The sequence below is a fragment of the Erythranthe guttata genome, chromosome 10, assembly GCF_056151865.1.
Source record: "Erythranthe guttata isolate IM_541 chromosome 10, IM_541, whole genome shotgun sequence".
Taxonomy (NCBI): domain Eukaryota; kingdom Viridiplantae; phylum Streptophyta; class Magnoliopsida; order Lamiales; family Phrymaceae; genus Erythranthe; species Erythranthe guttata.
Window position 1 is genome coordinate 17333044 of NC_142542.1, and position 18940 is coordinate 17351983.

The window sequence follows — 18940 nt, forward strand, 5'->3', positions numbered from 1 at the left end:
CCGGACTACTTATGCGCAACGAATTTTACCTAGAAAATACGAAAAAATAAATTCGAACTCGAGTAAATAGACAGTACAACACTCTCTTATCGATGCCAAATTCGGTCACGTAAATTCAGTTTAATTTCATGTATGTGTGAAAGAGAGGTTTTTTTCGTACATATCATTCACAACAACCTTTTAGTTTCTTCTTTGAAAAAGGGAAAAAAAAAAGTTGTTGACAATTTTTGTTTGACTAAATAAAAAACGCGTGCTTTTAAAATTTTAAAATTCAAGATGAAGTATCACGAGAAACTACAAATAAAATAAGATTAATATTTCAAAGTCCACGAACTTTGGCATGTACGCGGTATTATTAATGCCACAAAAATTATGATTAATGGACCAACTTTGAAATTTCCTGGCACTTTTATAAATTTACAACGCGTTGTCTTAATAATAATAATAATAATAATAATAATAATAATAGAATTTGACAAATTTGACATATGTATTATTCCAAGCTATAGTCGACTACAAATTAAACTGCATATTTTACTATATATTACTATAGTTACATGTAGTAACATATGCATGCGATTGTGTATTGTTCGATATGTATTTGTTGGTTACGAGCTGATTTATAATATAAGTATTTTGTATTGTAATTTTTATTATTAGTGTGGATGAATTTTTCTTTGAATATAATCAGGTGTATAGGTGTATGTAGATAATTGGCCGACCATAACTGTTGGGTAAAAAAGAAGAACACTAGTACGAATGACCATAGTCGACTATAGTTACTTGTCGTCAATTTCAGTACAATAAACATACCAAAAAAATCATTTTTTTTTGAAAGAAGGATTATTTTCTTTTTTTATCACATGAGCACATAAAGTAAAATCCAGTTCTAATTATTTAATCACATGAATTCAATTTATGAGATTGAAAGAGTGTTTATTTTTGGCCCAAAATGTAACACACAATGAGAAGAAATAACAAATGTGTCAACCTCATCGCCGCAATTGAAAAGGTATACACTTAATACTTGGTCCAAACAACTTGTTGTGGGTGGCAATAATACTTTTTTATATATAAACATATAAATAAATTAATTGGGACAAATGTGAAAGGAAAACTATTAAGTAGGGGGGTAATAATAAATGAGAACACATGCATGGCTTGAGGGGAATTGACAATTTGTTATAAGCCACGAATGCAACATTTTTGTCTTTGTTGGTTGATTTAATTAATTGCCTTTTCATTTATTTATTTAAGGGTAATTTACACCTACACCCCTAATGTATGCGAAAATAACTTTAAGGTTACTGCAATATCAGTAATTACAATCACCTCCTAAAACAGAGCTAGGGGTGATATTAGACACGGCCACGGGCCGGTTTTGGGCCCGGAACCGGCCCGAACCGGCCCGTTGACGGCCCAAACCGGCCCGTTGACCAAGTGAACCGGCCCGTCCCACCCGGGACGGGCCCGGTTCTGAAAAATGATGAACCGTGAACCGCCGGGCCGGCCCGGCGGTTCACCCGGACTTTAAAAAAAAAAAAAAAAAAAAAATTCAAAAAAATTCAAAAAAAGTGAATAACGGCCGGTTGAACCGGCCCGAACCGGCCCGGTGAACCGGCCCGGGTGAACCGGCCGTTATTCACTTTTTTTTGAATTTTTTTTCACCCCCAATTTTTCCTATAAATACCCTCACACACCAATTTTGCTTTTTTTTGAATTTTTTTTGCCCCCAACCCCCCCAATTTTTCCTATAAATACCCTCACACCCCAATTTTTCCTATAATTTACTTATTCATCAAATATTTCAAACTTGTGCTTCTAAATTGACTTTTCATTTATTTCCTTTTCCTTTATCTATTTAAAAGTATTTCTTTTAATTTACTTATTCATTAAATATTTCAAAAAAAAAAAAATTCAAAATTTTCGGGCCGACCCGGAACCGGCCCGGATAGGCCCGTGAAGCGGCCCGACCCGGCCCGGTGAACCGTGCACGCCACGGGCCGGTTCCGGTTCCGGAAAATGTGAACCGTGAACCGGTCCGAACCGGCCCGGAACCGGCCCGAACCGGCCCGTGGCCGTGTCTAGGTGATATGGTTCTTCTAGTATTTTTTAAATTATTATTATTTTATATAAGATTTATAAATTTTCATCTATGGTAGTCTGAACGGCCCCGCGCGAAACAAATTTAGCGCATATCGCTCCCCAGGGCATAAAATATTGGCTCCGATAATTGTTTCAAGGGTGTGGCTGTAAATTACCTATACTACATAGACTTTAAATCATTTTAGCATATCTCAGAGGGTGCAAATGTAATTTATTCATTTAATTTAATTATATAATTGTAGTTGTGTCCACATTCAAAGAAGATGTCTCTTTTTTGGAAAGCCCTCTTTTTCATGCATTGATTGTTGGGAGTTGGGTTTTTTGTGACTTCATTTTAATTATTATTTTAATTTTTTATTTTGTGTGGCTCTTGAAATAGCCAATGGCTCTTAAACAATTTTTTTTTCTTTTTTTCTTTTTTGTCTCTTGGCTAATTAAATATATATATTAATTCATGTACTATGTCGGCCTGAATTTATCACGAAAACCAGAAAATCAAGAAGCTGATTAAATACTTGTTGGTTGTCAAAATGGCTAAAAATAGATTTTCTTTTTAATTAATTAATTAATTAATTAATTAATTAATTAATTAACTAATATTTATTAAATTATTTGCGTCTGTGATTCATCTTTCTGTTATTTGGTTGATTCTTAGTATCATGGCCAAAAGGGAACCACAAAAACACTTTTCATAAGTGTATAAAATATGAATAATCAGAATCTTTGTTACGCAATTATATATATAAATATATATAAGTCACGTTAGAGAGATCGAATAATGAGATTTTGGTGACGTCACTACTGTAATATAAAGTCATGAATTTAATTAGGAGAATCTTTATTTTAATTTAATCCCTAATTAACTCAATAAATGAGCATATCAAAGTCAAGTCAAACCTTAATTCGAACATATATATACAATCTTTATCTTTCATACTTCAATTTTTTTAATTTTTTATGAATATTTACATAAATAAATAATATAAATGTTAAGATGAGTATAGTGTCACGTCAGAGTAACACAGAAGAAGATGATACCCAAAATTAAGACTGGGCACGTGCGACCCACGTGAAGTTATAAATATTTGATATCGAAGCTTCACCTTTTCATTTATACCTTCAATATAATAGTGATCGTCACATTATTTAATTAATTAATTGAGGTGGTTCAAAAGCTGTAATTTAAAGAGAGCTGGAACAATGATTTGCTTCAATATTAAGAACATCAATTTGTCTATTTTTATATGTAAACATTAACTCTATTGGCATATGCAATAACTTATAAACCAAGCGAAAAATATAAAAACACAAGTAGACATAAGCCGTGAGAAACTCGACCTGTAAACTGTTGACAAGGATTTTGGGCTCGAGTCGTTTGACTTTTACTGTCTATTACTCCATTAAATAAGTCACTGTTACAGGGGAAGTGGAAGTGCGTTAAATTTTTTTTATTAGTTATTATTAAATATGAACACAGTTCATGAACCGTTGGTTCACTCGTTAGAAACGACAATTCACGGTTTAAAGTAGTATCCTGTGTAATAATTAATTTATTAAAATTGACTTCGAAATCAAATATATATATATATATATATATTGGAAAAAATAAAATGTCCATGTTCGATGGACAAAAGCAGCAACTTTTGACATTGGGGGCATAATGACAAGATTTGGTTGACGCATTAGATCTACACCTGATAATTTACACTGGGTGATGAACAGTAAATCTACACATAATCACACACACCCACATGTATGTGTGCTTACTAAATAGTTATTTAATTAAATGTATGATTCAAATTCACTCGGTGTAAATAATCAGGCGTAACATCTGACTCTCCCAATCAATGTGGCGAATATATAAGTCAACTATCTTATTCAAATTTCATCTACTAGGGAAAAACACTATGCGGAGTTGCATGGTTCTCATTTTAATAAGTGTAACTGTAATTATATGATCATAAATATAAAACAACGGATCCACTTGAAATCGAGGGGTGAAATGGTAAAAGATGCTATTATTTAGTATTTATTTATTTATTTTTCTTTTTCAACGTCGGTATTGTGTTGTTTCGAGCGCCAATTATTTTTAGGGCATATTACAAATAAGCCCATCAGTGGGAACTTATTCATAAAGAGATCCAGACAATATTCTCCTTTACCAATAAGTCCACACATGGTCCAGATTTATGTAAAGGACTAAAATAACCCCTCTTACTTTAATATGCTCCAATTTCATCCTTAACTTACTTTAACTTCAATTTGACCCCAACTTTCACAAATTATTCAATTTTGACCCAAAACTTTTTTTTTTTCACAAATTTTTTTTTTTCAAAAACTTTTTTTTCCCGCCGGATTCCGGCGTTGACTTTTTATTTTTTTTTTATTTTTTTTTTTTATTTTTTTTTTCCCTTCCGGATTTTTTTTCCGGATTCCGGCGTTGACTTTTTTTTTTTTTTTTTTTTTTTTTTTTTTTTTTTTTTTCTGTAACTTTTTTTTCCGTTTAAACAGCAATATTGCTGTGAATGACAGTAATATTAACTATATTACTGTTAAACACAGTAAAATTAACTAAACTATAGTTTAACACATTGATATTGCTATATTAATCTCTAGCACATTAATATTAACACAACAAAATTCATTATTATTGTATAATAAAGTAATATTACTATGTTGTCCGTTCAACAAATGTAAACAAAATAAAAAAAACCAAAAGAATTAATATTACTGTGAGTGACAGTAATATTACTATAGCAACAGTAATATTACAATAGTAGACAGTAATATTATTACGTTACTTCGTGAATAACTCGAACAAAACAAACACCCCAAAAAAATAATAATATTGATGTTGTTGACAGTAATATTATTGTGTTTACAGTTATTTTACTGTCAACGACAGTAATATAATTACGTTGACTTGTCAACAAATCAAAAAAAATAAAAAAAAATAATAATAAATAAAAAAATATAATATTGCATTAATTTACTGTCAACGGCAGCACAATTACATAAATGTAATGTCAACGGCAGTACAATTACGTTAATTAACTATCATTGACAGTATAATTACGCTAAATTACTGTCAGTGACAGCACAATTACGGTCAACGTGTAGCGGCGGGCGTGGAAAAACAAAACAAACCAAACAAAAAAAAAAAAACTTAAAAAAACACTAAAGAAAGAGACCGCCGGAAACCGGCGAAAAAATCCGGAAGAAAAGAAAAGAAAAAAAAAAAAGAAAAAGGAAAAAAAAAAAAGAAAAAAAAGTCAACGCCGGAGACCGGCGTTGACCGCCGGTCAACGCCGGAATCCGGAAAAAAAATCCGGAAGAAAAAAAAAAAAAAAAAAAAAAAAAGTTTAAAAAGTCAACGCCGGAATCCGGCGGCAAAAAAAAGTTTTTTGAAAAAAAAAAAAATTTTGGGTCAAAATTTAATAATTTGTGAAATTTGGGGTCAAATTGAGATTAAATTAAGTTAAGGATGAAATTGGAGCATATTAAATTATACTCCAAAAAAAAGTCAAAATTGAATTTTTGTGGTCAAAATTGAACTTTTATGGACAAAATTGATTAATTTGGATTACAATTAAGAATTGGGTATAAATGATTGAGGGTAATATTGGGATATACATGAATGTTTCCTTTAGTTATAATAAATATTAAAGGGATGGGCTTATTGGTGAAAGAGATATGTCCCCTATACCTAGAATAATAAACATGCTTGGTTCTGAATTTTCGTCGTTTGGATCACTAGTTGAGGAATGTTGTTTTGTTGCGAGTACCTTTAACTCGTGTAATTTTATGTTTATCAAGCGTGCAGGCAACTCTTTAGCTCATTCTATTGCTAAAATTCCTTGTATCGACTATTTGGAGGGCTTCAACCTTCCTATGAATTTGACGGATGTCGTCTAATAATATGTCTTTTATCTCAAAAAAAATAAACATGCTTGGTTGGAGACTTTTGCATAAAAATCCCTTATTTTTAATTTCTATTAAATCTTCCCGGGGAACGCGACACGTTGCACATGCAAAAACGTGATTTCCGCAGAGCTTCTTCACCAAAACGACGTCACCTGGGCCCCACTTTTTTCACCAATACTATCATCAATCCAAAAAGTTCATTTTTGACCGTCAATCAGTACGACGACCGCCTCTTGACCACCCCCTGCGCGTCTTTTACAGTCGCTGGTCCTAATGACCATAATACCCCTCATAAACAAAAAAAAAAAACAAATAAATAATTTAATAAATTTAAATTAATTAATATGTAAACCACAAAAATAAATAAATTAAACAATGCCCTCAATTTTATTCATCGCATTTAGAGCAACTCCAATGGCGGAATCAAATGGAGTATTAAATGATAAAACTTCCATTTTGATTCCCAAAACTCAAAATTTCTTCTCAAAAGAAAGCACCAAAGGGGTAGTTTTTTTGATACTTCATCTCCTAGAGGTGCAAAAATGCACCAAAAAATACCAAGTATCAAATATTCCTAAAAATTAGGAACTGCAATTTCAAGGTAAAAAGAAAAAAAATTCTAACAACTTCCTATGGAATAGGGACCAAATATATCTATTAATTTATGTTTAATACATTTTTTTAAATAAAATTATTTATTTGGTGCCTACGAGTTGGAGCATATAAGTTTTTTCGAAGTATCAAAGTATTATTTCAAGCATCAATTAATAATTTAGATGTCTCATTTTAATATCTACCATTGGAGTTGCTCTTATTCCCCAGTATTAACAACAATTGATACCAACACATTATTAATACCATAAAATAAATAAATAAACTAGTAATAAATATCAAAATTATACACTTTAAAAAAAAAATAGAAAAAAAGTGAATGCTGTTGAAGATTCGTTAACCTGTCAACATCTCACTCACTCTCAACGATTGTACTCCTTTCATCTATCTCTTTAAATTTCCCAACACCCCCCCTTTCTATAATATTTACACAAACACCCTCACAAAAACAAAAAAATATCATTTTCACCCCTTAACAACAAACTCTTTAGTCTTTACACCAATATACTACTAGGCAACCAATCTTCACCACCCGTGCTCTTCCCCCGGTCACTCGAATCCGACTCCACCACCAACCGAACCACCGATTTGCTCCGATCGCCGCATAAAGGTAACCGCTTCTTCAATTGATCGAAAGCGGGCCCCACAACATTCTCCATCCATTCCTCGAGACTCGTCCGGTCGTGCCACAAACCTCCCAAAATCTTCTTCACCACATCATCCCCAACCTCAATCGGCAAATCCTCGTCCACGACCATCGAGAATTTCACCGATATAGTTTTCTTGATCTCCCTCCGAACAAACCCCGAGTCCACCGGCTTGAACACTATCGACTCGTCCACATTGCTCGCCAGCTCGTGCGGCACCGACGTAATCGAGAAGTTCCGGTCAACCGCAAAATCCATCTCGTCATCCTCGTAATCATTGGTGAGATCGCTCGAATTCACCGACGATCCATCGGCCGAAAGATTGAGATCCAACGACAAACCGGGCCCCGCTTCCTTCCTCGCCCGCCTCGCGGGCCCATTTTCTTCCGCCAACAACCAATTTGCCCTCCGTTTCGCCGCCGTTTTTTCTCTCACTATAAGTCCCAATTGCCAACTCCCGCCCGCGACAGACGCGAGCTTATCCTCGTCCAAGAACCGATCGCTTCTAGAAGCTTCCGGATCAACGGTGGACCAATCCCCCGTGACGACGAACACCGCATTCCCTAAACCCACCTCACGCCCGTGCGAATCGGTAATCCTCCCACGCTCGATCGCCCGCCTTATGCTACCGCGCACAAGCGCGTCCGCCTCGTCAATATCTTCAAGCACGATCACTAAAAACGGGTTTCTCCGAACCGCCTCCGCAATTCTATCAACGGCCGTTTTACCTCGAAAACTCATATCCAATTCTTCATCGTCCCGTTTTTTTCTACCGAGGCATATCGTCACGGGGCGGCCCCCACATATTTGCTCCGCTAAAACCGAGGCCATCTTCTTCTTGCCCACCCTATCGGGTCCCGTGAAAAGCAACCACACATCACCCCTCGACCCGCCCCCACGTTTTTTCCCGTTGCCCAATCTGCACCGCGTGATGGCGGCAGCCACCGTGCAGGCGGCTTCGGCCTGCCACCACGCCCTCTCCATGAGGCCCTTGAGGAGTTTCTTGTACGTATCCGCGTCCAACGCGTTCGAGAATTTCTCGAGGAACTTATTCGCCAGCGGCTCAGACGAGATGCAGCTCAGCAAGTCTTTAGCCTGATCTTGATTATTCTCTTTCGCGGGTTTTTCGGACACGATGGCGTTGTCTCGTTCTTCTTCCCTTCCAAGAACAAGATCTGTCCTAACGAGTTGACTAGTGTTCAATTGAAGAGCTTCTCCGATTGGTTTGATCGTCTGCAACTTAGGCTGGAAAGGCGGGCGTGAAAGCAAGTTCAAGTTCGGATTGTACAAACTCGTCATCGATAAAGAAGGTGGGCCCGCTCGATCGGGGCGATTCGTTTGATGGAAATTAGGATGAAGATGCAAGCACGTGTCTCGCCATTTTTTCTGCAGTTCTTGAGTTTTCTGCTTGGAAAGCAGTCCCTGTTAAAAAAAAATACGTAATATAAGTCACCCGTAAATTTAATTTGAATTAATAAAACAGTTGTTTCAAACACCTTCGAATCAAAGAAAGACGGATATATATTAATATATATACCTGTGTTGCTTCGTCTGTAGTTTTCGTAGAATCGGTAGTGTTGAGTTTGGCATTTTGCAGCCACTGAGGCAGAGATGGTTTATTAGGCGCGTCTTGTTTAGCTTCGGAAAACAATTTTTGAATGGCGGAGAGTCTCGCCGCTTCTTTCTCGTAATTCTCCATACACTTTGGGCAAACGGTCGGTTTTTGAGACGATGGATCCAAATTTTCGGATATACGCCTTGTTAAACCAGGCATTGGTGGACTTGGTGCAGCCTTCATTGGATTTAAAGATTCCATTTGATTGCTCAAAATTCGATCGGCTCCCAACCTAATAAAATAAAACGAGTCGCTTTAGCTATAATCGGATAATGATAATATTGTCGACACAGTTTCGATTTTGATTATATCAAGAACGAAACTTTGAGGCGGCGAAAAAATATATACCTGGGAAACATTCCGGGAAGAGGCGATCTAGAAGCGATGGGTACCGCCTGCAAATCCCAATCGATTTCCATGGTGGAATGATAAACTTGGCACCTCAAATAAGTTTCGCAAGTGGCGGTTCCGATCAACCAAAGCCTGTTTTTGCCGCCACCGCCGCCACCTTCGTTAGCACCGCCGCTGAATCTGGCCACCAGCTTGGTCATCTCCGCCACTGCCGCCCGCCCGATCTCGGAAACAACCGGCTGCTTCTGCTGCTGCTCCACCAGCCACTTCAAATCACCCAAATCAAGAACCACCCCACCACTGCTAATTTTGCTCTCGATCTCCTTTCCCAATTCCTCGATCTTTGATAATATCCGACTTTTATCGGATAAGAAAAGGCCTTTCTCCATTGATACAACCTGAATATTCTTGAAATTCTGGTCGGTTTCTAATTCCTTGGTTTCGATTTTTTTCAAGAACTCCTTCACTACGGATTCGGGCTCGGAATCGCCCACCAGAACCGGGTTTCGTTTTTTGCTTCTGGACATTATTTCAAACACCTTCTTTACTTCTTCTGTTCTTTGATTCAGTATGATCGGACCGGTTGTTGTTGTTGTTGTTGTTGATGCCCCTTGCGGCTGCAATCGTGGATTTAGATATAAATTCCGATTGGTCAATTGGGCGGCGGCCGGAGATGGGGTTGTCAATTGACTGGTATTGGGAAGTAATCTCGGGGCGAAACTCGACCCGAAGCTAACGTTTCGGGTCGGAATTTGGTGGTGGTGTTGGTGGGGTTGTGCGGCGGAAGCAACCAACGACTGTTCGATGGCGGCTTTCACGGCGGGGCTGGAGAATTTGGCCTCCCTCATAACGCGGCTGACGCTGGGGTCGTCGAGTATCGATATAACGAGCTGCTCGAGCTCGACTTTCACGGCGAGGAGGGGCTGCTGCTGCTGCTCCGGGCAGCCGCGCCGCTGGTGTGCCTGGGCACGCTTCAGCGCCGCCATGAGCGCGTTGGAGATCGGCGGCTCCGGCGGCTCGGCGGCGGCGGCGTTCTGGGTCTGGGCGGCGGCCGCCGCCGTGGGGAGGCGCTCGAGGGCGACGCTGAAGCAGAGCTCGAGGGCGCGGCACTGGAGTGGGTGGCTGGAGTTTGGGTGGGAGCGGATGCACGCCTGCCTCAAGAACCCGGACGGCGAGGAGAGCAGCGTCGCCGCCACGTGGAGCGGCGTTGTCTGGCCGTGGTTGCGGCGGCCGGCCTCCGATATGGAGTGGTTGAGGACGGTGGCCGCATCCGGTGTGAGGGTTTGCTGGATAGTGCTCAACCCTGCTCTCATATTGAATTCCTAATTCCAATAAATTAATCTGCAGAAAATCTAAAATACAGATATACAATTTTTCCCCTTATTTACAATCTTGATTACAAAAAATTAATTTGCAGAAAAAATCTGAATTTTATGAAATGAATAACAAAAATAAGAAGACCCTTCAACTCAAAAATCAGAAAATCGAAAATTAAAACCCAAAGATTGAATCTTTATAATCTGGGTTTTATTGGATATGATGATCTCTACTTTCTCTCTCTATCTTTTGGAAATGAATTTTTTTTTGTTCTGTAATATGAGTTGGGTATTTGAATGTCTGAAACCATAAAAGAAAAGAAGAAAAGCTGTCTTGGAAATTCAACGCGAAAACGAAAGATCGGACAAGCTCCTTCACACAAACCCCTCTCTCTCTCTACAGTTTGTTTCTCTCTCTAAAAGGAGGTGATGATATGAGGAATGAACACACAGAAAAACCCCATCTCTTTCTTCATTGAAGACACCAAAAAAATATCCCTAAATGAAATATAAAACAAATTGCGGAAAAGAAAAAATAAAAGGTAGGTGTGATGTCATAATAAATTTTATTGTTTTTTTTATTTAATTGCATAATATAAAAAGAAAAGAAGAAAAAAAAAAGCACAAAAATCCAAAAGGTGTTAAAAAGTTGAAGTAGAAGGTGTCAGAGAAAGAGGTGTTTGTTTTATTGTTTTCTCAATTGGGATGTTAAAAAAGAAAAAAAAATGAGATTAAAAGGAATTTATGGGAAATAGTAACATGAAAAGTACTTTCTATTGCAAGGATTTCTGGAAATATTAAAATAAAACAATTAGGTACTTTCTTGCTAATTTTATATATTTTTTTATCTGATAGTCCGTCCGAGGTTCGAATTTCATTACCAACGATCGTCAGATCGCAATCGAGTTTCTCGCACACGATTAGTTTAATAATGTGGTTTACATTTCTCCTGTGGTTTGAATGATATTATCCGTGAGTGTATGTTTATTTAGTACACATATATATTTGTCTTCAGGTTTCTTTATTATTGTTTTTTAGAGATTAAATTCTGAGCGAATCAGCCGATATTTAATATAAATCGGACTGCACTAATTTTTTTGACATGTGCACTCTTAAAGCTTAACTCTTAATAAATCACGCTAATTAGGGTTATAGGGGTTATGGATTATGCTGGAGAGTTTTTTTTTTTTTTCTAATTATTAGAATCCTAATTATATTTTTATTTAAACTATTCACGTGTCAATCATTCTACGACATCAATTTTCCTATTAAAACCGGTCATCCTGTCTAAATTTGCAACTTTTTTTTAATCTCAATTTATAGAAAATAAATTTTAAAAATTTTGACATCTACGTGGGGAGTGACCCACCATACTTTTTAGTGTAATGAATCCAAAATATTTAATTGGGATAATTAATTAAAACTAGTAGGTAGTTATATCATATATGCACTTGTTCTCTTGCATCAAGGGGAATAAAGTACTTAAAAATAAATTGTTTAATTTAATTATTTATATATATAAAAAAGAAAGTAACCCAAAAGATAATGGAAAGGTGAGGAAAGAAAGAAAAATGAACCTTTTTGGGGTGGATGAGATGAGGAGATTCATGAGTGGTAAAGATATTACTACTTTATTTGCTTCTCTCTCTAACTTTTTTTCTTTCTTTCTATTTTTCCGTTTGAAGTTTCTCTCTCTAAAAAATGCCAATGACTATAGATTGACTCCTTTTTTAGCTCTCGTTTTGTTTTGTTTTTTAGTTCTCATCTATCATTGACAAAGTGGAATCCCACATTTCCACATTTGCGCGTGGGGCTACGCGTCTTTGAAAGGTGGGAGTGGGAGTTATACGGGAAGATAAATGTTACGTCTGGTTATTTATATCGTTAGGATTTCAATCATAAATCTAGGGCTGTGCATGGATCGGTTTTAACCACCAACCAACCCATTTTCGACCCACAATTTCTGATGGTTAATCAACCATCAACTGACCCATTTAAGTTGGGTCGATAATGTCAACCAACCCATGTATAGTTGGGTCGATAATGGTTTCTAATATGCTAAAATGTTGGTTAGTCGGTTAATTTCGGCCAACCAACTTTATTCATTAATTTATTATTTATTAATTTTAATTAAAATATTTAATATTTTTAATTTCAAATTTTTATTTTATATCACATTTATTAAATTGTTTAATATTGACCAAAATCCTAAAAGCAATAAATCTAACCTAATTATCTAATTTAAACAATTTTAATTTTAGGACATACAGTCTAAATATTTGGACGATTATTATTTGTTGAACTATTTATGTTTAATTGCAATATATATGCCCGTAATGTTTTGAATCTTTTATTTGAATATTATTGAACTAGTGGCATTTAATTTATAAAAGATATAGCGTTGTAATAAGTAATAAAATATTAAAAAAAAATTAAAAAAATATTTAGATGGATGACCCATCAACCAAACCACCAACCAACCCATTAAATTGGTTTTCAACCATCACCCAACCCATGTAAGTTGGGTCGATAACGGTTTCCAATATTTACCAAAGTTGGTTGGATGGGTTGGGTTGGTTTTATGACTGGTTTTTAACCAAACCAACCAACGCACAGCCCTACATAAATCTAGTTAAATAATTATTAATTAAGAACACATACACATGAATATGTGTGTGCGATTATATATAAATCTACGGTTGAAACTCATTCAATGTAAATAACCAGATGTAGCATCTGATTATATACCTTCTTGGATACGTTGTATTGAAACTTTTAAAACTTCTTGATATCATAATTTCAAAGTAATTGTATCATAATCTATAGTCCCTCCATTTTATAAGTGTTGTTTAAGGTTGATTGACGCTAATAAATAAAGTTATTAGTTAGCTCTTATTTTAAGGAGCAAAAATATTATTTGCCAAATTATCTTTTTTTCTTTGTGTTCTCTTTATCGCTTCATTAATTACTTATTAATGTTAGGATAAAGTTAGCCAAAAAATTATCTTGCCTCAAAATTCTAAAGAATTATTTAGTACGGAGAAAAATTACAGCTAAAAAGACACATGGGAGATTTTGTAAAAGTTTTTGATTAAGTAGGAGTTAGTGATTGTGAGTAAAGATGTAAATAAATGCTTATTTCTAACAATTTAATCACTTTTAATACTTATAGTTTTTTAATAATTTAAAATAACACAAGAATTTATTTACAATATACTCATTTTTATTGCACTAACATTATCATGGTACAATAGACACTGTATCCAGTATTCATTTGAATCAACATATGGCGAACTCCACCAAATGTAATTTTATACACGTGTATTGTTAACTATCACTTGTTTTATATATATATATATATATATATATATATATATATATATATATATATATATATATATGCTCTCTTGAGCATCTCCAACAAGAAGAATCATAGCTCTAATTGGTTATGTTAAATTCATACATTCTAGCTATCCATCTCAAAAGATGCTTCTCCAAAATGAAGAGCTAAATATTTACATACCATCTAAATTATACATATTGGCCTTCAAATTTGGATAATTGGCTAAAAATTTAGCTCTTTAGAATCTTTTCTTACCATTTGTTCCGAAGGTGACAAAAGATTTCAACTATCATCTCCCCAACCACTATTTTTCCTATTTTAATGCAAAAGGTTGAAATACAATAAAATAGTTAGCTAAAATTTTAAGAGCCCATTCGCTTACCTATATCGATTAGTTTAGATTAGATGAAATTGAATTAATCTTCTATTGACTAATTAATAATTTAGATAGTAAAATGTTCGATTCATTGAATTAGATCTTGTATTATATCTGTTAAATATATGGTATTATATTTATTCAGTCTGTAAAATCTTTTACTTAATAAAATTAACATGTAGTTTGAATGATAAAATAGTCTTTTACTCGTTTAATTAACCCCTATTGAATTAATCTCAAGGGAGGGAGGAGTGCTACTAATTCAATGAAATAGTAGCATTTAATAACGGATTTTGATTTTAGTAGTGAGTTTGAAAAAGTGTGAATCTCGTCAATCAAACGTGTTATCAACCCCCACTATTTAGTCAATAAAACTTTATAGCAGTAACCCAACGAGCACTAAAAGTATTATTAGATTAAGTAGCTAAAAGTTGATACATACAATACTCTACAATAGCTAAAATTTTACATTTAGCTAAGTAATGTAGCTCCCCTTGTTGGAGATGCTCTTACACATTTTATGCTCTTACAAATTTAAAAACGGTCGTACGTAAATAAAATATAAATAAATATACATCTAAAATAGTGTAATAATAATAAATGATTTGCACATAGAATGAGCTAATTTGGAAGTCGTGATTAACACGCGCGAGTAGGCAAGTGTAGGAGGGTGGAATAATTAATTAGTCCATGTTTGCCTTTAAACCAATTTTCAACTTTTCGCACGCAAACGGCTCCGAAAGGGCATGCGCACATTAGCGCGGCCACCATCCTTTTCACACCTACTCTTCTTCCTCTTCTTTTTTCCATTTACCTTTTTTTTCTTTTTTTGTGCCTTTTTAGTGCATTTAAAAAAGGCAACACATTTTGCTTAAATATTTTGTGCTATACATAATAATAATAATAATACTACTTAGCTAAAAAGTCTACATTTGATATTAAAGTCAAAAGTGCCTTGTATCTGGGGGAAATATCAGATTCAATTACTTCTATTATCATATACTCCATCCGTTCCATATTAAGTGTCGTTTTTTGCTTTGCACAAGTATTAAGAAGCTCCATAAATATGTCTTGATTTTAGGTAAAATATATTAGAAAGACTAAAATAACCTTAATTATTTAATGATGTGATAAGAGAGAGTTAATATTTATAGTTGAATTAATAAGGTTAAAATAGGAAAAAAAATATTTAATGTAATATTGGAAATCTAAAGTGACAGATAATATGGAACAAAAATATTTTTAAAAAAGAGACAGTTATTATGGAACAGATGGAGTAATTATTTAGGGCAATTAATTCCACTTTCCCCTTGTACTTTGACTCAATATTACTTTGCCCCCTTGTACTCTGGTTCAATATTACTTTACCCTTTTTACTCTCAATTGCATCGATTTGTCCCCTTGTACTTTGGTTCGATATTACTTTACCCCCTTCTACTCTCAATTGCATCGATTTGCCCCTATGTACTTGAAAATTTTCTCAATGTGACCCTCGCCGTTAGTTTTCACACTTTTGACATTTACACGGTTTGATCTAAGTTTGAAAATTACAAAAAAGTCACCCCTCCCAGTTTAAAGGCACCCCTCCCAGTTTAAACTAATGGCGGAGGCAAATCGATGCAATTGAGAGTAGAAGGGAGTAAAGTGATATCGAGCCAAAGTACAAGGGAGCAAATCGATGCAATTGAGAGTAGAAGGAGGTTAAGTGACATCGAGCCAAAGTATAAGGGGGCAAAACGATGCAATTGAGAGTAAAAAGGGTAAAGTGATATCGAGCCAAAGTACAAGGGAGAAAGTGGAATTTACCCTATTTATTATATACAAATTCAATAAGAGATAACATTATCATTTAATTCTAAAAAAAATAACAATCAATTTCATTATTATCGGCACTAAAATTTTGCATTTTGGACGGATATGATCAAAATTAATATTTTAGAAAATAACCAAAATCGAAAATCAGAAACCTGAAAATCCGAAACCGAAACCAGAATCGAACTCGAAACCCCGAAACCCAATAGCCTGACGCCCGAAACTCAAAACCCAAAACCCAAAAATCGAGTGATTAAATAATTTTAATCTCCGCAGTCAAACTTTGGAACATTAGAATGATATAAAACTTGTTTCAAAATCAAATTTTTTTAGATTGGAACTGTTAATGAGTTCATCTATCTTAAGCGTCACTTAAAAATATCGGATCCAATGAACTTGTTATTGTCGTCACTCGTCACTATACCTACGACACTAATTTATGTATTTCAATTTGATGCCCGTAAAATAATGACAATAAAAATGTAATAACAATGACAATTTTAAGCATAATATTATCAATATAATTATGTCACTATTACTAATATTTCTAGTAATGTCAATTAATACTTAGAAAACACAATTAACTTATTCAAAGACTTGATGCTCAATTCGTTGAAACAAATTCTTTCAAATGTTGTATATCTTGGTTTGTCGTCTAATACTCATAGCATAAATTGAAATTGTAGGGGAATCATTTGCACAACTTGATGCAATTAATTAAAAATTTGACTATTAAAGATAGACAATCTAATTAATTGATTTCTTTTAATTTAGGTTATTAATATCTTGGTGTTATTTTCCATAATATCCAATATATTAAGGCTTTGTTTGGTTGGAGAGATTAACTATTGGACTTTGTTTGATGTTTGGTATCCCAATAACTTGTTGGGTCGACCCGTAAATACTATGTTGTCATGGTTTATATCTTGCCTTCTAGGCATGTTTTTTATTGGACCTTCCAAAAGCCAATAATACAATTAGGTCCCGTTTGGTTGGGGAGATTATCCATGATTAACTAATTAAATAGTTGGACTATGTTGGATGTTTGATATCTCGAATAACTTGTCGGGTCGACCCGCAAATGTTATGTTAGCATGGCTTATCTTGCCTTTTAAGCATGTTTTTTGTTGGACCTTCCAATGCCCAATAAAACAATTGGACTTCATTAGATTATTTAATCTTATCTTGGCTAATCTTATCTTGTTAAGCAAACGAGGCCTTATATTTCATTAATTTATTTAATATCTTCACTAAACAAAAAATATATATAATTTTATTAGACGAACTATAATTCCAACTTGCCAGCACTTCCGAAAAAATAAGACAACTAATCAAGTAAGTTGATCGAAAGTCAACTAATCAGAGCTTCGGTAACCTGTCGTCGTGCAGTTGACACAGTAGAACAATGTTAGCCAATTAATTGAGTCAGCTGGTAGGAATTCAGCTGATGAGAAGTCAGCTAATCGAAGTATTGGCAACCGGCCGCCATAAATAAAATAAATAAGAGAAAATGAACTCTAATTAACGTTTGAAAATAGTAAGAAAACATGTATAACTATTTATTTGGGTCTATCTCATGAAGTTTACTATAAAAAATAAAATAAAATGTAGTACTAACCCCTAACTATGTAAGTTAGTGTGAGAGGTATGTGAATATGTTTTGGCAAAAATAAAATACTATTTAATTATTTTAAAATTAATCTTTAGTTTAAACAAATTTTGAGGGAGATGTATGTAATATTTTTAAAATATGAAGGATGATCCGCATGTAATTAAATCTATCCTCCAATGAAACAATGTAATTTACTCAATATTTAATTAAAGGTAAAAATAGAACTTTAAAAAACGTCAACAACCCTTAACGGGAAATCATGAATACATAACATTTTTAGTAAATGTAAGACATTTTTTTTTAATTTTAATTTTTATCCCTATTTTAGAATGTATTTTAGAATTTATAGACATTTTAATATAAAAATTATTTCTCATTCAATATTTATCATTAATTGTCTACATAACTACATTTACTCTCTACAATTTCCAATCTCAGACACATATGAAGAAACTCTTTAAATTCGTTAAAATTCGTTTATACTACAAAATATTTTGTCCGATGAAAAATATTCACTATAATCGACTTCTTTAAACGTCTTGAGACGATCCTCGTCCAAATTAGTAACACAATTAATATATATTATAAAATATGGAACATAAAACAGAAAAATGGAAATTTGGTACAGAAAACATGAAACTCCTTTCGCACTGAAATGAATTTGTTACCTCACTTTCAGCCGTATCATCCTCCAAAACCAATAACTCCCCGTTCTTGGTGATTAATGATGATTAATTGTGTGATTTTCTTCCAAAGTAATGTCATGGAGACTTATAAAAAATATTTTGAAAGAATAAGATGAGATATATTAGGCTATGAATTTTCAAATAAAGTGTCTACGTTTACTAAAAGTCTTCATGTGATATTCCGGCAAAATAACATTCTTAAAAACTTCTACAATAAATGGATTTGAAAAAATAAGATGGGATATATATTAGCTTTTCATTTTCTAAAATAAAATGTGCTACATTTACTAAAACACGTCCTGCATTTATCACCACATATAATTAAATAGTGTTAATTGTTAGATAATACTTAGACATAAGAAAGTATGTGACATTTTTCGAACCATAGGGGTGAGACTGAAATTAGACATAATCCGAGGGGGTATAAATGTAATTTATCCTAAAAAAAGAAATAGTATCCCCTTGTGATTTTATTTTTATTTTTTTTCCTATTGGTTAGAATTAGAGCCTGTTTGGCTAAGCTTATAAGCTCCTAAAAAC

General features: G+C 34.2%; 1 protein-coding gene across 1 annotated transcript; it reads right to left on the bottom strand.

Annotated features, from left to right (window-relative positions):
* Nucleotides 1-6881: 6881 nt before the first annotated feature.
* Nucleotides 6882-11278, bottom strand: LOC105952324 (protein SUPPRESSOR OF MAX2 1A). The gene is made up of 3 exons (XM_012975867.2): nt 9253-11278; nt 8827-9136; nt 6882-8711 (listed from the first exon to the last, which is right to left on the bottom strand). Exons 1-3 carry the CDS (start codon nt 10566-10568, stop codon nt 7137-7139), a joined length of 3201 nt encoding a protein of 1066 aa, XP_012831321.2. The 5' UTR covers nt 10569-11278; the 3' UTR covers nt 6882-7136.
* Nucleotides 11279-18940: the final 7662 nt, after the last annotated feature.